The 23,612-nt window shown below is 44.4% G+C and overlaps 1 protein-coding gene across 2 annotated transcripts in view; it reads right to left on the bottom strand.

Annotated features, from left to right (window-relative positions):
- TTYH3 (tweety family member 3) overlaps positions 1-23,612 on the bottom strand; it is a 75,911-nt gene that overhangs the window by 5,776 nt on the left and 46,523 nt on the right. Inside the window, exons 5-14 of one of the 2 annotated variants that reach the window (XM_027683488.1) lie at positions 23,104-23,199; positions 20,458-20,530; positions 20,037-20,112; positions 13,210-13,265; positions 11,851-11,943; positions 11,638-11,730; positions 10,737-10,873; positions 8,600-8,776; positions 7,590-7,665; positions 5,373-5,474 (exon numbers count right to left, since the gene is read on the bottom strand). In XM_027683488.1, the coding sequence (XP_027539289.1) occupies positions 5,394-5,474; positions 7,590-7,665; positions 8,600-8,776; positions 10,737-10,873; positions 11,638-11,730; positions 11,851-11,943; positions 13,210-13,265; positions 20,037-20,112; positions 20,458-20,530; positions 23,104-23,199 (958 nt within the window). In that variant the 3' untranslated portion in view covers positions 5,373-5,393. The remainder of the gene's footprint in view (positions 1-5,372; positions 5,475-7,589; positions 7,666-8,599; positions 8,777-10,736; positions 10,874-11,637; positions 11,731-11,850; positions 11,944-13,209; positions 13,266-20,036; positions 20,113-20,457; positions 20,531-23,103; positions 23,200-23,612) is intronic. The other variant, XM_027683489.1, reaches the window with a different exon arrangement.

Below are 23,612 nucleotides of genomic sequence, written 5' to 3'. Positions count from 1 at the left end.
AAAATAAACAAACAGAAAAGTAAGTCAGAATGACTAATGTAAAGACAGAACCACAGATTTCTATCACCTCACAGCATAAAATGGTCTGTATTCACAGCAAGCATACCAAGGAGCTGCTGGCTCAGTCTTACAAGGAAAGTTTCACAAGTCACTGTATAGTCCCCTCTGAGTAACATCCTGTCAGTCTGCTGTGAGGATGGTGCTGGCCAGGTCAGTACAGATGGGCTAATGATTTATCCAAGCTCTCCACAGAGAAGGAAATCCAATAGTCACTAAGTCAAAATATGACATAGGTCACTTGGGAGAAGAGAGGGAAATGGGAATGACACAGATGCAAAAACCCACCTCACACCTTCATCCTCTCTTAGTCTTGTTACTGCTTTCAACCGTGCCAGAAAAGGAGGTTGAAAAGAAACTGGGTGCTCACTGCATTGTCACATTGCATTTTATGGCAATGAGGGCATCAGAAGACTGCTCATGCCACAGATGGGCAGCTTGAAAGGAAAGTGTGGAAGAACAAATCTCTACATTTCTGGCCAAGAAAGAACAGACCCTGCCCGGCTGGAAACAGGCTGCCATCAAACAGGATGATATTAGCTAAGTTATCAAGTGGGTAACAGCCCACTGTGGCTTGGGATCCAACCTGTGCACTGTGCAGCAGCAGACAAGACTCCAGTGTGGGGGTGAGAAGAGCAGGTCAGAAAGATGAGAGGTTGTTTTGATTTGGGGGTGGTGGTGGTGTTCTTATTTTCTTTTTTATTCTAAGCAAGGTAATCTGAAACAGCTCCCAGAAGCTACTGAGGTAACATATGTCATTCAGGTTTGAATAACGAGCTGAAAATCATGTAAATAATATCCAGCAGTAAGAACAAAAGACTTTGCCTTTTTATGCCAATGTGTTCAATGTCTTCATCGTGACCACATTACTGCTTCTGGGGTTGTGCTACCATGATATGAACAACCAAGCAATGAGGATAGACATTTCATTCCTCTTTTTATACCTGCTGGAGCTTGAATAATTCTATAATATCCACAGCTTGCTTCCCAAGAGTGCTCTTCAGCATACTGACTTTTTATCACCTTTTAAACTGAACCACATAAAATAGCCAGTTAAGCTGGCAAAGAGACAACTGAAAGGCAGTTCCACACCAGGAGGTATGATTTATCTTGCCCACTGGGAAAGAACATTATGAGGCATCTTTAGGCTCTCAAAAGCTCAGCTGTCCATAGGGGTTTTCAGAGAATTAACAGTATTTTATCGGTTTTCCTTCAAAGACTGACCCGGGCTGAACCTCTGCATAATAGAAGAGAGAAACTGTTCTTTTGGCAGAGATGATCCCATCAGCATAAGATGAAGACACCTGTGGCTTATTTGCACACTCAGCTTTTAGTGTCTTCCATAATTGGAAAACTTTCTGCAGAACATGGATCTTAATATAAAACTCTGGCCCAGAAACAGCATCTATATTTAGAAGACAAAGGGTACATCTGTTCTTTCTAAGATGTATTTTTTGTCAGTGAGAGGGCAAAAGATAGAAAATACCAAGCTGAGCCACTTTAAGGACTATATTCTATACAGTTTATTAAATGTGATTACTGTTTTAGAAATAAAGTTTAGGGCATTATTAAAACATATGAGACTAACCCAAAAGGCTCAGATAGGCTTAGAAGTCAAAGAACTTTCTCACAGAGTAAGTAGGGCACATTCTAGGTAGTGCAATGCTGAAATTACCAGCCAAACATCACGCTAAGAAGAGAGTCTTAGAAGGGAAAATGTGTTTGATTGCTCATTTTCCATTTGCATTCTGTATGGTGCCATGTGATAGGAGATGAGTATGAACAGAGAACTTTTCCAGGTGCTAGGGATTTGTAAGAAGTGTTTAGAAAAAAAATAAATCTTAAATCATGGAAGGTTATTGTGCATGCTTCTGGCCAAGTCATGTAGGTTCAGCACACAACATGCAACATCAACTTCCTTTAGAGCATTAAAATCAAGAAGGGCGACTTGATGAATTGCTTTTCAGGGATGTACAAAGTACACCTATCACAGAGGGAGAAGTTGAAAAGAATTCCCTCCTTCCTCCACCAAGAAAAGACCCCACAGTTGTTAAAGTGTCACTAAAACAAAGTAATCAGGAACACGAGATCTGGACAATCAAGCAGAGAGCATTTTACATTCAAACCTACCTGCAAATCCACCAGAAGGAAAAAATCAAGACCGAGCAGTCAGAGTTAGGGCTGATGTTCTCTCCTTAACTCAGGATTTTTGCACCTTTGTATCTTTCCCCATTACAGTTTAAACCAGTTACTCTTTCTGTTAAGTGTATTTTTAATGACCGTGATAAGTATGATTGAAACCTGGAAGTAGAGAGCCAACACTTCACTGTGCACCTCCCAACCAGCACAGCTCTATCAGCGTGCACTGGATCTTCAGTCACAGCATTTGCCTCCATCTGCTTTGCTCCACATGCTATTGACAGTAGTCCTTCCTCCAAGTCCTTCAGGAAAAATGCTCTGGAACACACAGATCCCAACATCTGGACAGGCCAGCAGATGAAGATGTATCAGCAGACACTTGACAGTCTTTGGATATGTAACCAAACTATATTACCCATAGTTAAAATGATTAAGTCTTCAGTTCCTTTAAAAAAAAAATCACTAAGTCTTTAGCTCCTTTAAAAAATAATTCTGAAGCCAAAACGCCTGAGCACAATTCAGACTGAGGAGGTCTTGGACTCCACTCTGAGGTACACAGCTATAAGGTACACAGTTGCATTTAGTTTCCTTTAAAGAGGAGCTTTCATAGAAGGTTAAAGAACATTTACAATGCAGTCATTCTTCCAGCACTCACTGGAAGTACCCATGTGCCTATACACCCTCATTCACCCTTTCAAAAACAGCACGGAGGACAAGTTTCAACCCATACCTTCCCCTCACTGTCAGCTTCCCTAAAAAGTACCTGAAAGACTCCTTGTTACCATTTCTGGTGGTCGCTGGTGCTATTCAACAGCACACCTCTCAGTCACTTACCAGCCAGCTAGGACAAACACAGCTGATTGCACACAAGCTTATTTTTGTATTTATCCAAAGAAAATTAAAGTCTCTCCTTCACATTCAGCCTTGTTGAGGGTATAAACTTTCACAGGTATGGTTTGCCAGCACATACTAGTTGGGTGCTTAACACATATAGCCTGGGTACAAAGGAATCATTGGTGGCGGAAAAAAAAATTTAAGGGAATAATCAGTTCATTTTAGAGGCCATAAATTCCACTGACTTCTGTGAACTGTGAACTCCATAAGTACTTCACAGCTAACTAAGCTATGCTGAAAGATCACTTACCATATGAAACCATGACTGTGAGTACAAACTATTTACTATTTGTGGTTAAAAACCCACGCGTATCTCTCTCGAGCTACCCTGGCTTTGATTTCCTGCCAGAGCTATTCAGGTAATCCAATAAAGACCAAAGCTTCTGGATTCAAGTTCTGAAAGGTTGATCTCAAATAGCTAGAGCACAGTAAACACACAGGGGTTGGTCTTATTATGCATGGGAGGTACAAAATGCAGGGAAACAGCTAATTCCAGCCAGTGGGTTCTGAATTCAAAGGGACTTAATTTTTTCAAGTCAAAAGAACAGAGCTTCTGTTTGTTTTGTTTGTTTTTAAAGCCTTGGAAAGAATGCAATGGCTTTTGCATAGCCCTGCAGACAGCCACATTAAGCTCAGGTGGGAGCATAGATAAACAGAAGACAGTGCAGACTAGGATCAGGTCATGTTTCAGCCCAGAGATTTCAAGTCCAGAATGAAGGCACTAGAATTTCCCCACCTCCACCCCAAGCAGTATTTTATTTCATGGAATAGATCCAGTTAACATCGCTACAATACCACCTGCAGGAACCAAAATGCGGAAAACCCACCACAAGCTGAGGCCCAAGAGCAGTCTTAGCAAGACTCAAGACTGAAGAAAGCTGTGACCCTCCCAGGGGTGGCAGCACCATGCTTCCAGACAAGGTTGTTTGCGTTCATGCAGAGGACATCAAGACACCCGATCCGGAGAGCCCCTTCCCAGCAGGTCACAAGGCAGGCAGGCAGACAGCAAGAGGCAGCAAGGATGCAGACCAAGCACCAACATGACAGAAAGGAATCCAATGCAAGGCTGACAAAAGTCCCAACAAGAACAGCAGAGAAGAAGGGACAGCAGCTTTATGCACATGTATTTCTGGGAAAAGAATGCAAGATAGTCACTGATCGCATGAGCCAAAGGCAATGGGCTCTCTCTGTTCCAGCTGGAACCAACATCTTCCCTTTACTGGAGCTCCCCTGAAGGAGCACTGTCCTTCACACCAGGTGGGTTGTCTGGTAGCCCTAATTATACCCTGTATTTAACCAAGCTAAAAAACCACAAAATGTAGAGCAATTGCTCTTTTCTGGAGGCATGTAGCTTTGCCATGGACCCCTGTGAGGGAAGAAACACCGGCTATCTTGGAGAACATCAGCAACTACAGCCCATGAGGAATTCAGACAGTGAAATGGTTCTAGGAGGGCCCTGCTCACAGAGCCTGCAGGACATGGATGGGATGATTTGGACACACACAGAACAAACAAAACAGCAAAAGGTTTTGAAACAGAATGAAACAGATCTTAGTGATTATGTCTGGTCCTTTAGGGAAGTTTTTTTTTTAAACTTGCTGCATTCTGACTTTCAGTGCAAGGATAAAAGGAGAAGCTGCGCACAGATCTGACAGGCAATGAAGTAACTCTTCAGGACAGGCCACCAATACCAGCCAGGATCTTTCCACTAATTAAAAATCCTACGAATGAGCTAAAAGCTTGTGGCGGGTCAGTATCGGTGGTTTTGGGCACATGCTGTTACGGCCAGTCAAGACAAACAGAACAGCAGTAGGGCTCAAGGGAAGCCAAAAGCTGAATTAAGACAACCACTCCTGATTGAAAAGCTGCTAGATTGGTTCTCTTTACTTCTAGAAAATGGCTTCTTGTGATGGGAGAACTTCTATACTGCATTTGAAGTGCAAGGTTATTTCTGCATTTGAGCAGCACTCAGTTCAAGCTGTTCTCAAGTGTGGACTCTGAGTTGAAGCTGCTGTGAGGTGGCTTTTCCAAGGCGTAGGTGCCTGTAACCTTCGCAACGTGCCCCAGAAGCCTCTAGAAGGTTGATACTGCTCCTTGAGTCTGCACCAGAGCCAAAACGGATTTTAATTTTAACCCTTGGCAGGAGGGAATGGGGTGGGAGGTGCAGAGGGAAGGAATGTGAAGAAATAAAAGGCACTGGCCTGGGATAAACAGTGCAGGGATGAAGGGAGTGGTTGGGAGTGGAGAAGGGGTTGAGCAAGAAGGACCTTTTTTTCCAGTACCTGTTCCATTTGCGGGCGCTGTTACCAGTATGTCCGTGCACTGTCCGAGGGCTTAAGCTGCCAGCTCATATGGCTGCTACTGTCCATGGCAGCCAAATACAACTGTGATGACGCAAGAAAGAGAGAGAAAAAGAGAGTGCAGCCTCAACGTGCATGAAAAACACAGTGCAAGCAAGTGAAACGCTGTGGTGTGTGTCAGCGACAAGGTGGGCTCTACAACCCTAAGGGAATATCCCTGTGGCAAGAAGGAGAAAACAGAAGGAATGAGAGAAGGAAAAAACACAAACAAACAAACAAAAAGCCAGGAAAAGTAACGGACAAACAATGCAGCAGGATCATCACATCTTAGTTTTCACCATCTGTTCACAGAAAGCTAAATGGAATAGGTCAGCTCTGTCCATCCACTGGACATAACCTACTTGGATGGTTATCCCCCTCTCCTCCCTCCCAAAAAGAGGCAGGGACATGTGCACTGGTATTCCCTTTTCAACTCTCTCCTCCCACAGACAATTTGCTATGAAAAGTTACAATTTCTTCTGCCTCAGTACAGTCTCAGCCACCTGCTATGGAGAGCTGTGAATACAAAAATCCCAGAAAAGCTTTTTCCCGTTGGCTGCCAACATGAGAGCAGACAGTATTTTATTTCTCTCTGCTGTCTGTCTACTACAACCCTTCAGAAAACACATTTATCCTATACTCCGCTCCCTGTCTTGTCTAGGGAGAAGCTCCTTTGTCTATAGGTGCACTGCTGCACTCTCCTCCCCAGCTCCTGTGCTACCCTATAGTCCACACTGATGGCTGCCAAGTCAAGTTACTCTGAAAAAACATATTTTTATCTCCTCCCAGAAACCAGCTTAAGGCACCAGGACTCAGATCCCCCCTCGAGTTATTAACACAAATAGCTACTGAAGAACCAGGGAACTTCTTGCCTCACTACAGCCCCTGTGGAAAGGAGTGTGCTTTCTCTGAAGCAGAAGAGCTGTAGGGCAAGGGGAAGCAGGATATTGAAGGAACATAAGCCTTGGCAGTACCAGGGGGACAGTGCCCTTCTGCCACAGGAAATGCCAGTGGTACAGCGTGTGCCACACTGCACTGGTGCAGCACATCAGCTCTTCTCCTGAGGACCATCTCGTTGCTGAGAGCGGATAATGCCACCAGAGCTCGCGGTCGGAGTACCAGGGGTCAGGAAACCTCTTTGTGAAGGGTGAAAGAGGTTTGGCCAAGGACAGAGACAAGGATCAACTCTCCACATTTCCACTTTCTCTACAGCAAGATGAACTGGTCCTCTTGAAGTGAAACCATGAATGTGATGTCCTCTTTTCCACCACAGTTCCTACTCCTCCAGCCTCCTCTTCCTCCCCTTCCCACAAATTTGAGCCATGCACCACAGAGTGTATTTTTTTTTACCTATACTTGAAGACTGGTTGATCATTAGACATGCTACTACTCATCCTCTGTAATCACACCACCAGGTTTGTGAGCACTGCTATGGCATATTCTCAAAATTCTCCTGTAAGTGAGGCTTACAGGATCCAGCGAAGGACAAGATTCGTCTAGTTCTTACACAGACATGAAGGTAAGTCCATGTTTTATCCAGCATATAGAAATGGCTATCAGGCCACTCCAAATACCAAAACCTTCCATGAAAGTTTCCTTTTTTTCCTCCATAGGAAATTAAATACAAAAATATATTTTAAAGAAAGTAAAACAGTTGTGAAAGAAAGATTTAAAAAAAAAAAATCTCAACCAAAAAAAAAAGAATACAGGTTTCATCCTACCATCTCTTTAGGGCAGATTAAGGAGAGAGGTTCAGCAATAACTCTGAATTTACAGTTTTAACAAGTTTCTTTTTAAACTTGAGGAACCAATAGATACTGATGCCACAGATAGCAAGTACACTGCATGCAAGTGAACCATCCTGCTGAAGTCACCCATCAAGATACTCATGCACTTCAGTGGTGGCAGGACTGGGCCCATAGGATTACCAGTGTTAATTGATTGAGTTTTATTCTTTTTATGTGCAATGTCCAAAGTAGCATAGCAGGGTTTCATTCTCCGTGGCAAGTGAGACATGGCTCGTCTAGTCAAGTTGCTGCCATTTATGGGCCAGATCCTGTGTTTGGCTGCACAATCAGCTCCCTTGGGAGTACACAGGAGTGGCAAACGTGTGTTCCCCAAAGTTGCTGAAGCAGAGAGGAGCAGTAAAGAGAGACTTACTGAGGGAGGTGGGGACTCCCGGCCAATGAGCGGGGTATTCTCGCAACGGGGGTTCTGGAAATTTGCATTCTGGCTCCTAGGAAAGGAAGACACACATGGTAACAGGGGGCATGTGCCATGCTTCTCTGGGGAAAGTCTCTGATGGTGATATGGGACAGAGCATCTGCACCCCCAGAACTACCGTATGAGGTCAGTCTCCCTCAAAGCTTTTCCTGCAGGCCAGGTGGGTCCCCCTTTTTCAGACAAGGGCACAAAACTATAATTTTCCTCAGAGAGAGCACTATTTTTACATTCTTACTCAGAAGGGCCCACAATGAATCATGTCAAGTGATTTAAAAATAGGTCTGTGTGAAAATCTGCCTCCCTGCAGCATCAGACCTGCCAAGCTGCAGAAATGGAGATAAAATGAGGACCAAGTCTCAGGGGATGAACAAAATGATGTGGCAGCCCCCAAAAAAGATGGGCCCTGATGGTAGTCCAAGCGTGATCAGGGTTAGGCACTTCTGGAGAAACCTCTGAAGATCCCACCTGGACTAGGTAGCTTCAAACTGCAACAGCTGTCAGAGCTGACTGCAAATACTGTAGGAAGACATAGCCCACAGGTTTTGTCTTGGCTCTCAGCCTCCTGGGAGGCTTAAAATCTTCTGGCAAGACTACTCTGTCTGAAGAATTAAGTCTTCTGGTGATCAGATTCATTGTGTAATAAGGAGCCCAGACAATACTTTCCTACTTCTTTTCTCTAGACAGATTTCTAAATCCTGGAGGACAGAGCTGTTCACATTTTGGAGCATGCTGTCTAACAAAATTCTTTCTGCTGCAGCACTGTCAAGCCATTCCCTTCTCCCAGTAGATGCCAACCATCAGAAGACATGTCATTTTGCCATTTGACACTTTGGACAAAATCCTTCATCGCTTTCTAATGCTTGTTCAGAAGTTCCAACCTTGCAGCACTTGTGACAACAGAAATCAGAATGAAGTAATGTGGGCAAGCTTGTTTTCGGGATACTCACATGTACTCCGTGACGGGAGCATTGCTGACTGTGTGTGCTGCTGCTGGAATGCTGGTCTCACTGCCATAACTACTCCCACAGCTATAGAGGCTGGGCATGTGCACTCTGTACAGATTATCGTGTGTCTGTCTACTCCCTTGAGCAGCTGATTCTTCTTCCCCATCATCATCTGAGCCTCTGCAAGAAGGAGAAAAAGTTCCTCCTAGAACCCTACAATTACCCCCACATGTGGGGTTTGCAGGAAACCATGGTAATCCTAGGAACCTCCCAACCATCTTCCACACCTCCACATTCACACCCATTTGGGATGCCTCAGGGTGGCAGTGTCAAACACAGCCTACACCACAGTGACTCAGACCTCCCACAGATCCCATCTGGACCTGTACACTGCGTGATCCCCTACAGCCTCCCTACGGTCTTCTGTCAGGACTTGGCAGGGAGCACAGTTCTGCAACTGCCCCGTCACACAACCAAGGCATAGACACACATTCCAAAACGTACAGCACTAAAAAACCTCAACAAAAAACAAAAAAGAGAGGCAGTGGGGATGTAGTGTCATACACCCCACAGAAAGCACCCTTGAAAACTGCAGTCTCTGTCCCTCCATTTCTTGTAGACATGTCCAAAGAGCTTGTAATAATAAGCCTCTGCAGACTTCCCTGAACTCCCATTCTGGTTAAAAAAGGTCTGCTTCAGCTTCTAGCAAAACCACAGAAGTCTTTATAGAACTAAGTTGCAAAATTTGCGTCTAAAGGCTTTATCCTTTCAAAAATGCCAGGATTTTAAATCAACTTCAATACAGAGCAGAACTCTTTGCCAGCTGGTTCCTTCCCCCTCTCCCATAGCATTCTCTTGCCCCTCCTATATACTATACACTTGTAACTTATCTCCCTAATTATGGGGTGAAGCACCAAGGTTTGAAATATATTTTATCCACGCTTGTCAAAGCTAGTAAAAGTTCTACAGCATGGACATCACTAGAACATCCCACACATCACCTGCAGCTTCTGTACCACATGGTGGCAGTGAAGATCGGGGAATTGCAGCCTGTACAGTCTCTTAGAGGCAATAAAGCATGACATTCTCCACCTCCCAGAGGGAGGCAGAGGGAGAAATGGTGCTCCAGGGAATGCAAGAAGGAACCCTTCAATTCACAGCGGCAGCCTGAGCCTGCTGGGGTTGGCAGGGCGGGTAGCAGCCCACAGGGAAGGCAGCACAAGAGATGCCACTGGGTAAACCTTTCTCCTTCAAACAGGCAGACTGCCATGCTCTTCTTGGTAAGGTTTCTGCAGCAGCTGCATGTGGAAGAGGTGAGGAAACCAGCCATTTTCTCAAGTGCTACTCTGACGCACTTCCCAAGGCCACTTCTCTGTGGGCACCGCAGGCTTGGCTGGCTCTGACTTCCTGCTATTGTCCAGGACATTCCATTTTACTTTGAACCTTGAGCCTGGGCTTAGAGCACGAAAATCACGTTTCAGAACCACAGAAGAGAATTTGCTGCAGTCTGCTGCTGTTCTGCGAGAACAGAAAACTCAGTGCTCTTCTAACAGCTGCATGTGGGGCAGCAGCCAGTCAGTGAAGGTTTGCTAAGGACTTACAGATCAACCTGGTCACCATCATTAATACGTGTTCCAATTTGCAAGTGTCTCACCTGCCCGTACCATTGCCAATAACAGTCGGTTTCCATTATCTATGCAAAGTCGCCCCAGCTTGAGCAAAGCTAAAAAGGCAAGTGTAAACTGCTTCTTATTTCGATTCTCCTCCCCATACTAGAACAAATGCCTCAAAGCAATGCAAGAGAATAGGAATTTTACAGAGATGGCAATAGCTCAAGCATTACCTCTATATTACAGCTATAATCATTCATCTCTGACTTGACTCATAGTCCTACAGTGTACTGAATACTCTGCACACAGAATATTCCAGTGCAATAAGGTTCAGATGTTAGTATTAACCACAGCCAGAGCAAAAGGCAACATTTTTTTTTTCTGTTAGACCTGTGCTTATAAATCCTCATCCCTCACACTCCTGGGATCATATGGGAATGAGCTCCATATGCTCATGGGCACAAATCCAACAGCCAGTCTTCATTGGGAAAGAGCTTTACAATGCTACAGGATCTAAACCCTCTCTATACCTCTTATTCTGCCAAGTGTGTGGGACGCTGCAGACAATGGAACTGAACATGAGGGCTGTGACAAAGGAGAAGAGAACCAGGTAGATGAGGCCTTCCACTCCATCATAGCAGAAGCCCGTCAAAGCCTGGACATAATCCTGCAGAGAGAAAGGAGCAGAGTTTCCCGATCACTACACAGTTAACATGGAGTTCTAACTCAAAAGCCCTTCTCCAGACTACATTCTCTGAAACAACTTATAGAGATTGCAGTCCCTTTTCCAGAGCATATTTCTATTTTAATTTCAGGGACCTTAAGTGTTTTTCATAACTGATCTAACCTTTATTTCCCCTCACAAAACCCAGCTTGGATTTAGACATGGAAATATTTTTAACCCCACACAATAAGACTTTAAGAAAGGGGGGAAAAAAAAAAAGCCAAGGCAAACTCATCCACCCAGCTAAAGATACCATATTTTTCATTAAGCCTTTCAGCTCCCTCAGTATGTCCCATGCCCAAGAACACAAGCATGGACTATCTGTGTATCTGCCTTCAGAGACACAGCTGGAACAACAGCTAGGCCATGCTATACTGCAGCTCCAAGGCACTGCACTCCATGGGAAAGGAAACAAGTTATGTGCTATAGACAAAAAAACCAAACCAAAGCTGAAGGCCCCTAAAACCTTATGGCTCCAATTTGTAGATGTATAAAGGCACATTATCTACTTTCCTATATTGATCTTTAAGCAGAGAGCTAACTTGATCCAAATTCCCATTCCCCTTTCTGCTGGAATCAATCAGTAAAAAGCTGTTGTAAACTGTTCTGGCACACTAGAGACTTGAAACTCCAAAATAATCAGTAGGTTACAGGCTATACACCCTCTTTGTTCTTTCTCAGCTCAAGCCCAGTTATTGAGCACTCACCAAATGCAGACTCCGACAGTCCACTAAAGCCGTCAGCTGCTGCAAGTTGATCTCTGTTGAATTCAAAACCTCCTGTATCCGAGTAAGATACTCCTGTAAGGAACAAGCTATTGATTACTGCAAGGGAATGGCTTAGCAGGAGCTGGTCGTGGGTTCTGTACAAGGTTGAGGGAAGCCAGGAAGAGCAGGGAGAGCAAACTTGAGGAGAGTTACCTTGGAGGTTGGGTGCTCTCTGGTCGCTGACCTCATGAGTTCCATAACATCATCCTGCATTTCTACCAGAGCCTTGTGGCTTCCTGACAGCTTCTGCTCAACACAAAACATGCAATGTTTCAGCAGTTCAGGCCACACGCACCAAAAGATCCCCTGGAAAAAGACTGAAATCCTATTTCCCAAACATTGAAGCATGAATGGTACAAGTTAAAGTTGTCTCAACTGACAAGGGTTCAGCTGTGAAAGGGTTAAGCTTGAGTTTTACCAAACTGGAAGAAGTACAGATAGAAAGAAGAGGGGAGGGAAGAACCAAAAGGAAAGAAAAAAAAACAAACAAAGAACAAAACACATACACAAACTATACACACAGCTGGGGCTGGCTCTAGGACAGAGGGGAAGGAGAAAGAAAAGACATAAAGCACTTGAGTTCTCACCACAGAATACAGCTGGACTTTTTTACTAAATCAGGTGGATGAGAAAGACTTAATGTTAACACCAGAAGTTGTTTGTGTTAGGGTGCAGCCTTCACATCCCATTAAAGCATCCACGAGAATTTCACATGCAATAGCATGTCAGAGAGCACATGGAGCAACCAGAAATGTAACAGATAGCAACGGTGCATCATACCACAGCCTGAAGTGCTCTTACCCCACCCTTCAAAACAGAGGAAGACAAACTTAAAAAAAATCCTAAATATAAATGGTGAAGTAGCTGGGGCCTGCCAAATGGTGGGTGGTGTGGGCTCATCTGGCCTCTGATACATACGACCAAGTTTGGGATGGGCCCAGGTGCTGTTCCTCAGCCCCCACACAAAAGAATAATGACTCACATTTATACTTCAGGAAAAATCCTTTGGATGTTGAAAGGTTTGTAAGAGGCATATGTGAAAACCACTCCTTCACCCACAGAAGTGGCTGCATTTTGGGAGTGGAGTGTTGCCACTGTTTAACCCGAAAGAACTTTCAAGAAGAGATTCAAAGCAGGAAGCAGCAGTTTCCCACCCTGGCATTAATTGTGGGTGCTCTGTCTCCACGTTGCTGCTCTTAGACAAGCACCATGTAAACAGAGGTACCACAACAAAAGCCACAGTCCTCACCACATCACACACAGGCCCTTCTGAGGGGGCATCCTGGACCTGAAGCTGTGCAGATAGTGATGAAGTTGGAAAAATCTCCTCACTAAATCACAGTGCCACCTCCTGCACAGCTGGGAAGGAGCTACCAAAGCTTTACCAACAGTTGGAGTTGGTAAAAGCCAACACTCTGCAACTTGCTGCATGCTGGCGTCAAAAGCACTTCACCTACACCCTGCAGGATGACGAGACCCAGGGGTGAAGGGAGTTAGGGTGCTTATACTCACCTGCTGGAAAGGGTTGGGGTATCCAGCACTACAGGTCATGTAATAGCGCAGAATATCTATTGAGACACAAGAGAAGAAAGTCAGGCCAGATACCTCATTCCAGCTTTGCAGTATTTTACAACTGCCACGAGGGAGGTGTTCAGTTCTGAAAGCAATGCACAAAGTGAAAATGCAATATAAATGGAGTCAGTTGCCTCTCTCCATGTAGGACTATACTGTGTAGATGGCACTAGAGAAAGGGATGTAAACTGCCTCTGGGGACAAAAGAAAGATTTGTTTCCTTTCTTTTTTTTTTTTTCAAGCCAGTGAAAGGCAACGGCACTGCTCCACTTAAAAACTTAAATAAAACATAAAAATTTTTATTCAGAAGTCAGCACTACCCACTGTATAAACTTAAGACAAGACATCAGTCTAGGACAAATCCAACTACAGTACAGTGGAGATGTACTCATAAATTTCCAGATAGAACTGATACTGTGCTCTTCCACCAGCATCATTTATTTCCAGGCTTGAAGACAGTGTTGTGTTTCTCTTCATTCAGATGTGTGTGAAACCAGCCTGGCGCCCTCGTGAGCCCTCTACATAACTACATCAACTGCCAGCACACACGAATTGCAAATATCAGGCTTTCCCCTGCCACTCTCAATAATACTTTCAAGGGAGGGAGCTCTGAAAGACTTGATCATTCAAATACCTTTAGATTATTTCTCAAACATTTACAGTTCCTCTTCAGATGAATATGGGTGTGCCAGCTCAGCAAAATCAAGGGTGAGCTTTAGCTCAGTAAAGACTACAAAAGCCCCAAAACACACATAACCCTCTGCATTCCCTCTCCACCAGCATCTTTTCCTCCATTCTTTTTAATCTTCTGTCTGTGACTTCCAGTAACACATACTCCAGGTTGCAAAGCTATTGTGATGAGTCCCAGCTCAGAAATCAGCAAAAGGCACAGCCAGCAGTGAGGGGAGCCGTGAAGGAAGCAGACCTGACTGTATCCTGACTCTGCTGTGCTTCCCATAAATATTGAATGCACCTTTCGGCAAACCAACACGCTGGAGACCAAGTGGTACAACACAGACTGTCAGCTCCTGCACGCTGCCAATGCAACCTGACAGCTGTTATTTATAATTCATTAGCCTACTTTGGGGCAGCTTCTGCCAGCTGCTCCATCTCCCTCCCACCGACTCCTTCTCTGGGATGACTTACATTGCCCCAGCCAAGCCTCTAAACAGCAATTAGCAAATTCTGGGCAGATAGGAGGGCAGCAAGAGCTGCTCTGTGCCTCACTTTGGGCTGACCACAGAAGAGACTGTCTGCCACTGCTGAGCCAAGGAAAGTGCTGCTCCTCCCCAGCTCATAAATCTCATTCAATGGCTATGGGAAAATGGATTAAAACACACCTGCACTGAGAGAACAGCATAGCAACAGCAACCCACAGCATCACACATGGTGACCCAAAGGAGCTGTGATCTTGTCACCAATTTAGTTTAAACCAACAAAACATTAATAGTTTCTCTTGGGCTCCCACGGTGGTATCAAGTTTACATCACCTTTGTAAGTGCAGTAAGTTGCATGACATGCTGCTAATGCAGAGCCCTAGAAATATTTCTTGAGGGCCTTCTGGTTCATCCCTGGTGGGCAGATTAGAGATGAGAGTTCCTGATATCATAGTTTGCAGCTTGTAAGCCCAGGATAAAGATTGCTGGTTACAAGTGAAGCAAAAAGCAGCACAGTGAAATAAGTGCTTGCCTTGCTTCACCCTGGAAGGCAGGATCAACAAGGATTCACTGTGGTAGCACTGGCTTTGCTGCTGACAAGTGTGACACTCCATACATAAAACATGCTTCCCAAAATGACAATGCCATCAGGAGCAGCTTTCCTCTGCACTGAACCCAGTGTGCTACAAGCTGTGGTGCTTTAAAGCTCAGGCAACAATAGGCAGGGAAGCTGCCTTACAGTGCTCTTGTGCTGCAAAGCCTGGAAATTAAGGACAGTGTCCCCTGCCTCCATAACACCAGGGAAAGAGCAGGAGGCACTTTCACGGGTTTTAAGCCTGGTGGAAGCTGTCCTGTACATCACCAAATCTCACATTTCTGACCTGAAAACGGCTACGCTAACCCATCACTTGCACTTTGCTAAAACAGCTCCAGGCAATTTCTTTCTATAATTATCTTCCTGATGCATTTTCCTCTCAAGGAAAATTCCTGAAGGTTGATTTGATTTTTGAAGTTGGTCTTTAGGTGATCTAGTTTATAGCAGAAGGGTTAGGCAGGGTCACATCTGCAGCTGCCCATGCCTGCTGTTGCCAGCAACAATCCTCCTGACCCACTCTTGGTACAAAGGCAATGTGGGAGCAGAAGGCAAGGAAGGGAACTACCTAAAATGCTTTATTTTTGCAAAGTCTGTTTTTCCTAGAAAGGAAAGTAGAGCTGCCTACTAAAGACAGCTTCAGCTGCTAGAACTACTTACTGGTTCTGCAACCGTGGAGACTTACTACTCACTTCAAAGCCCAGCCAAAATGCAAAAATGGCATTAAGCACCCGCCAAAAGGCAGTGAGAGGGTCTGTAGAAAGCAATCAGAAAAAACATGCTAGCTCAAAAAAAAAAAAATCCCCACACCTAGAACAGCTTTTCCCAGTCCTTCTTCATCTCTACTAATGCATCCTCTAAGCAGTTTGCATTTTAGATAGACACCCAGAGGAGGCTGTCCCTGTGGGTTCAATCAGAGAAAGTTGAAGAATATCACCTGTGATGTCAAAGGAAGGCGACTCTTTTGGCTGGAGTTTCTTGCCCAGGTAACGTGTTCTCCCCCAGGAGTTTTGTTTCCCTAAGGCATCAACCTTACAGCAAAGGGAGGTGTCTGCATAACATTTACATTTCTCTCATATATCCTACTCTTGTATTGGTGAAAGCAGAGAGCTTGTAGCCACCCCACTTGCTCTCCACTCAGAGCCTTCTGCTAATCAGGAGTCCAACAAAACCACACAAGAAAACAGCTTTCCAATGCCACCATCAGCTCAGCAGGATCCTCGAGAGTGCTTCTTTGGCAAACTCTTTTCTGCAGCGTTCTCTGAGCTCAGGTAAGTGCGCAGACACCACATGCCCCACACGAGGTTTTGTCCTGATCTTACTTCTAGTGAGGAAACTGAGGTGGTGGTGGTGTCAATCCTCTGGTTCATTCAGCTCTGGGCTTCTAAGAAGAGAGTGAATCACTGAGAGGGCAGTCAGGAGGCTGGGTATGACCAGAACACTCCCTGCTTATATCTGAGCATCCAACCTGGCCAGCTTAGCTGGACTGGAGGTAAAAGGCTCCATTATCCACCCCCTGAGGTTTACAGTTCCCTCAGATGAAGTGAGTGGCTGTTCACCATGCAGATTTCTGGTGGGAGAATCTGGAGAAAGCTCTTCCTGTTGTTTAGACAGATTGTGCCTTTTTATTTAATTTTATGCAATAAGTCATCTGATAATAGCATAATATCAATGAAAAAGAATGGGACTAGAAGATGGCCTCCTGCTTTGAAAATAAACATCTTGGCTGCACCAAGTCTTTTTAGAAGCAGCAGGAGCCGATTATACAGCCACTGTTCAACTCCGTTGGCTTTATCTCAGCTAATGAATACAGGGTGAGTTAGTCACATACATCAGCCTCTTCTGCAAAATTATTTAAGTATTTCCTTCTCCAGGAAACCTGCATTAAGGTTCTTTGCCTCCTTCTTCTGCCCCCCCATAATTTTTTAAATGCAGCACATTTTATTATCTGCAAAACAAGAACATCTCCTCTCTAGCTAAAAACATGACAATAATAATGCACTTAATCAGATTATTCTCAGCTCCATTAATTCCATTTAGATTTGAAAACAGCAATTAATGCATAAACAAGAATATTAACATACTAGTTGCCCAGTATTCAACACAGTTATTTTTCTGTGAAAACTACAACCACCAACAACAAAAAAACCATTGCAAATATCGATGACTCAGTCCCAGTGTCAATGGCAGAGCATAGAGAATCTTACAATACATTGTATTTAATAACAACAATTAAAAACAATGATTAAAGAGAAAAATTGACCCAGCACTACCAAGATTCTTAGGATTACATGTTGGTTCTTATATCCTTAAAATCAAATGGCAGCACCTAGCCCAGTATGACAGACCCCAGCACTGGCCAAAAGCAGATACCTCTTTGGCAAGACTCAGTCCAACTTCAGCTAAAGTGATTCCCAAGGCAAGTGTGATGCCTACATATATGTTAACTCCCCATGGATTCTTCTTCCATGGTCTACCAGAGCCCCTCCACCCATTCACGCTCCCTTTTTTAGTCATTTCTTTTCTGAACAGAAAAATTCACGGTTGGGTACCCTGTGGTGAAACTTGCTGGAGCAATCGGAGTGTTTCTGCCTCATGTGTCTATACTGGTGTTAATGTTGGAGAACATAATCCAAAAAGCAGAGACAGCAAACCAGAGAGTATGAAGAGCCCATGCACTGGAACCAGGAGCCTTCAAACAGGGCATCTTCCTCTGAGAGGACAGCACCAATGCTGGCTCCCAGCTGCCTGCCCTGTCTCCTCGAGCTCATCACTCTGGTTGTATACATGGCTCAACTGATCCACAAAGCAGCTGCTACAATTTACAGCCAGGCACATTCAGGGGCACCGACACTTATTCCAGACTTTTAAAGATTTTTCTAAGGAGCCATTATTGGGATTAAAGTGCCACTGAGCAGTGCCACACTGCACTCCTCGTGTCGTGATTTTCCTTCCTCCTCATGAGGGTTCCAATAGTGGAGACCAAAAACTATTTCTGCAGCTTCCTGATCATAAACTATGACACAGCAGTGAAAACCCACATGGGAAAGGCAGAGGATTCGATCATCACCCAACCAGCTGCCTGGTGTGATGGCAGGCTCGGGAGTTAGACTGATATCCTTCTGGAAAAAGGGAAAAACACTCACGAACACTCAACGCCTGCCTCACAGCAGGGAGCTGACACACCAGCCACCCACAGAGGGGCCACCCTTCCGACTCCAGCCTGTGGCAACACCTGCTCTTCCTCCTCTTCACCGTTTTGCTCAGACCCATTCACTGTTATTTATGGAGCCCTAACAACTGTTCTAGCTGGCGGTGCTGCCAGAGCAGAGCCTGATTTCACCCGGGGGAGCTGCCTGTCCGTGCCGGGGGAAGCAGGAGGAGGGGAGGAATGTCAGTCCTGCTGGCCTCCAAATGAACGACACTGATTAACGAAAACTGCAGGAGCCAAGCAGACAAGGACAATTGAAATGGAGAAGGAGCACAAAGGGGCCTTTCTTCAGTTTCCCAGGGTCAATCTGATTGTTACCAAACACGCTCCAGAGCCGATCTGGGTTACCAAATTATCACAGCCCACAGCTGGCATCAGCATCAGATGTTTCCCCTTGGCCTCACTGACCCATTTGCCTCCTTGAACAACCAGGAAACCAGCTTGGCACCTGAAGGCACATCTTTGTCACCTTCACAGCCAAGACAGGATTTTCATCTTGTGCAGCATTAAACACTCATTCTCTTCCCTCACTACATCTCTTTGTTACAAAGAGAGCTGCCTGGCTCTATCATCTCCTTCCCAGGAAATCAATAAATAAGGCATTCCAAAAATAAGATGTAGGGTAGCAATATCAATCTGTACATACTCTTTTATTCTACATTCTGCCTCCAGACATAGATGCTTCTTATTGTTTCCAATCCCTGCATCCACAGCCATAGCTACATACCTAATTTCCTACCAGATGCACAGAGAGACACAGCATTTGGCTAAACACACAGCCATGCACTCGACCTTCTGCACACACAGCAAAGATTCTCTGATTCCACTAAATAAGAACCAGGAAAAATGCAAGTGGATCCTTTTGCAAATCAGTGTCATTGCTTATTTGTGTTTTATCATACACAGAACTAGATAAAGGAACCATCAGGGAAGAGAAGGTGAGGGAAAAAATTAACTTTCTTAACTAAATAGCAAACCGAGTCCTAAAAATACTTTTCTTTTTAGAACTTACAGTATCTCTGCTGGCAGGCACCAAGCCACCTTTTTGTTAAGCAGTGCTTCTGAGTGCCACTTTTGCCCCCCCTGAGGTTCAAATTAGAGGCACCCCTAATCTCACCAGCCACTTCAGTCTAAATTAGGAAAAACAAACCCCAAATCCATCAGTGCTTCAGCTGGATGCCACTGTGTTGCAGGTATATTATTTTAAGTGGAACAGGATTAGCAAAGTGGTCAAAATACTGCATTTATAACGGAAAGGGAAATTCATACTTCTTTGTGGCAGTTTCCATTCATTTACTCTTTCAATTAGCTTTAGAGAAGCTACTATTTATAGCCACCATTAAGATAAAAGCTTCCATGTTTTTGTTGATAACAGATACAAAAATAAGCATTCTAGATTCAAGAATATAGACCTAAGAGCAAGTTTTAAAAATGACAACTCAAACTGCACACTGCTCTTGCCACAATTCTGTCACTTAGAAAAGGAGAACAAGAGTCAAGAGTGCTACATTTAATGCAAAATAATCCAGGGACTTCAGTTATTCCATCTTATCAGTTATTTCTATTTAAGGGTCAAGGCAGAAGAAAAGTTCTGAAGGTTTTTCTGAGGCATATGGCTACACTTCAGACCAGGGTATAAATGCCTCTTTGGATAAAACACTATTTCCAGAGCTCCACACGTATTGTTTTCCCATTGCATGCCAGCTCCTCTGCTTCAAACACAGCCTCAAATTCTCAGCCACTGCCATGCTCCCATGTGACAGCTGGAGCTGCAGAACCCTGTCCCAAAGCCAGTCCCAGCACTTACCAGGACTGAGCACTGCATTCTCTTCAACCACTTTGGAGATATAAGCATCAGGGTTGATACAGAAGTCACTGGAGCCCTGGATACGTGGAAGACAAAAGGGAAAAGGAATATCAAAGCACACTAGTATCAAAGAGCAGTTAAGCCAGGTTAGCATCAGAGAACCTTCTATTCTAGGGGTGTTTCAGATGTTGAGGTCTCTCATCGCCACCCCCACCAGCACTGCTTTACACAACCGCAGCAGTGCTGGAGTACGAGCTACCACACCACACCGAGGAGAAGCTCTGTACTTTTCCTAGATGGAAATTGCTAGGACAGTCACTTAGAACAGGCTATGCTATAAAACTGGCACAGCACAACATTAATCTCGTGTCTGCTAAACCTGCGGCAAAGAGTGGATGGGACTTGGACGAGAGCCACTTACCACAGCGACAGCCAGTTCCAGGCCCAGGGATCCCCAGCTGACAATCAGGGCAAACACCCCAAGCAAGCACACCCTGTGGGAGACAGACAGATGGCAGATGTAGCAGACCTGATTTCAAGCAGTTCCTTTCACAAGATGTATTATTTGGAGTCCAAAACAGTTACCAAACCCAAGAAATTATCAACCACTGACTGTATCTTCAGATAAACATTCCTGTTTTAAATGCCATGGACAGCAGCAACCAGAGAGGTTCATGTCCAGCTGTTGGTTCCCACGTTGCCTGCCCTGAGGCTGCAGGGGAAAGGGGGAGAGTGTGGAAGCAAAGTATTGCCCTACTTCCAGCAGGGAAACCAAAGGCACAAAGACATTGGGGTGGCTGTAGGGGAGGCAGACTGGGAGGTAGATGACCCATCAGTTTCACTGTTCCCTTTCTGGACTTTATATAGAATATCTTTCTTTGATTATCTTTGGACCTGGAAAATAAAGAATATATTCTATATATATTCTTATATAAGATATATATATATTCTATACAAAGAAAACCTCACTAACCCATACTGATTCAAAATTGGACAAATCTCTCCTGTGTCTACAATAACTGAGGTTTTTGGGTGTAAGCACTACATGGCTACAGACAGTGTGAGGAAACATTCATCCCCTGTTAGGACACCTGACTTTGGTTCCAAGCTGATGCACCTGAACAGTACCTAAGCAACCCACACAGCTCCAGGAGAGACAGTCACCTGCAGGCAAACAGTTCACAGCAACAGTTTAGGGCCCTACCACTGCCATGTGAGTCCATCTCCACACAGATTTAAGGTTTTGTTCTGACAGCTGGACCTCATTACTGACAGAAAGAGTGGGAAGTGTCTGCTGTCAAGCAGACAAGGCAGAGGGATGACAGAGCAGTGGTCTTGGTGACATTCAGCTGGCACACACTGGTGGAAAAGGCTTTTGCACTTCCCCAACCAGCACATTAGCACTTCACCCTTGCTGTCAGTATGAGGGGTAGAGATATTCAGGCAATAGTGCTCCTCAACTCCCTCAGGTACAGGGATGCAGACTAATAAGCAGTTTCATTTTATGTGTCTCTGTCTTCAAAGTAAAGGGACACTGGCTTGCTCTCTTAGGGATGCTTTTTCCCCTCAGGCTTTGAAACATAAGTAGATTCCTTCCCACTCACACCCTAAACAATACAAAAATCTGTTCATAACCAAGATATTCTTTATTCAAACCTAGTGCAAGCATCTGTGTGAGGAAGGGACATACCTTTTTACTGCTACACTTGTCTCACTGAATACTAGAGCTTTAAAAAATAAACTTATGGCTCTCCATTAAAAAAAAAAAAATCTATCCCTCAGTTTACCAACTTATTTTAATTCCAAGTAATCCCTATTCTGTGAATGGATCTGTGGCTTATCTTGCAGAACTAAGGGAGCTTCACCAGACTGACATCTGTGCTGCACTCTGAAATAAGACACTAAAGACTTTATTATGCCTTTTCCAAATGGACACAAAAATTATCAGCCATGGATCAGCAAGGTTCTGAGGTTTTATGACATAAGGACAACACAGCTTGGTGCCTCCAGCTGAGCATGTTAATCAATAAGACACATTTGTTGTTTTACTTTAAATGAAGATGACTGGGTCAGTAACTGATTGCTTGGCTAAAAGATCTAAAACTGGCATTTCACCATCTTGCCTGGCTGTGATACACTTGCTTCTTTATGCCATGTGCTCCCTTTGGGGAATGCCTTCATATGAACTTCTGGCTAACAGGGAATGAGATTCTAATTTAAACCCTGGGTTTGCCATCTGTGTGTGCACTTGGACTTTTATCTGTATAACCTGCCAGGTATGAAATCATCTGGCAAATAATAAAATTGAATACACATTCCAATTATTAATGGCATCACCACGTACCAGGATAAACTCTTGGCCGTGTCAGTTGTCAAACTGTCACTATGTTTATGATACCAGTGTCTGCCAAATATGCCAAGCTACACCAAGCTACGAGATGGGGAGGGGAATAGTTTTTCCTTGTAATGGGGCATTTTCAGTGCTTTTTAGATATAGTCATGCATTAATGTTGCAGTACCATGGCAACAAGACTCCTCCTCATAACTGTAAACCATTGCTTGTTCTCAGTTTAACATTTCTCCAGGTGTGACAGCCTGAGGTAAACAAGAGCAGATCGTGACACAGAAGGCACGCTACCAGGTTGTGTAGACACATGCAATGCTCATCATCAATTAACAAACACCTTCCCAACTGGAGAGGATTAAAGGCAGATTTTTAAAGCCTGTAATTTTAAGGGAGGATGTTCACAGTAAATGAGAGCTACCAATGCCACCCAGTGGAAAGCAGACCATGCAGATGAGTTCCTCATCTTTGATGAGAAAGCAATGGATACCAGAACCACTGCCTTTTATAGCTCAAGAACCTTCCTGTGAACATCTCTTGTACGCAGCCCTAATCCTGTCCACAGAGCTACACTCTACAAAGTAGCTCCACTCTGAGAGGCAAATTTAAAATGTTCAGTTTCAGACGTCCTTGATATCAACTGACAACAGGCAGAGGTTCACACTGGCAGGCACTTGCATTCAGCTGGCTTTCCTTATGCCCTGTGCCCAGGTCAGGACTTACCCCATAAGAATGGCCCTGGAGTTTCTAATGAGCCCAAAGAGCACCAGCAAACATATCAGGACATGAAACAGGAGCAGGCCCAGGTATCCCAGCCACCTGCAGAAAACAAAAACACGGTCTGCAAAGGAAAACTGGTGTATAAAAAGCACATATCCAGACGCTAGTGTGATTTATGATGAAAACATGGCCCTTGTTTTCTTCAAGGAAAAACCATCACTAATGACAAACCTTCAGAGAGCTCTGGCTATTTGTGAGGTCTGGAGTTGAGGCAGGTAGAAGCATTTATACAACACACCCATCATACACAGCTGTTGAGAAATGAGACTGCTCGTCTTGTTCACCCAATAGTGTGAAGTTATATGCAACTGGTCACCATTAGAAGAAGAAAAGGCATTGTAGCTTCTTGAACTTCCGAGACATTTGTTAGGAAATGCTTCAGTTATTTATTCCACATGTGTGGGTAGAGGTTTTCTGTCGTGGAATACAGCTGATGCAATCTTTTACTAAAT

This window comes from Neopelma chrysocephalum, unplaced genomic scaffold, assembly GCF_003984885.1.
Source record: "Neopelma chrysocephalum unplaced genomic scaffold, ASM398488v2 Primary Assembly neopelma1_65, whole genome shotgun sequence".
NCBI lineage: Eukaryota > Metazoa > Chordata > Aves > Passeriformes > Pipridae > Neopelma > Neopelma chrysocephalum.
This window is presented reverse-complemented; position numbering and strand designations above follow the sequence as displayed.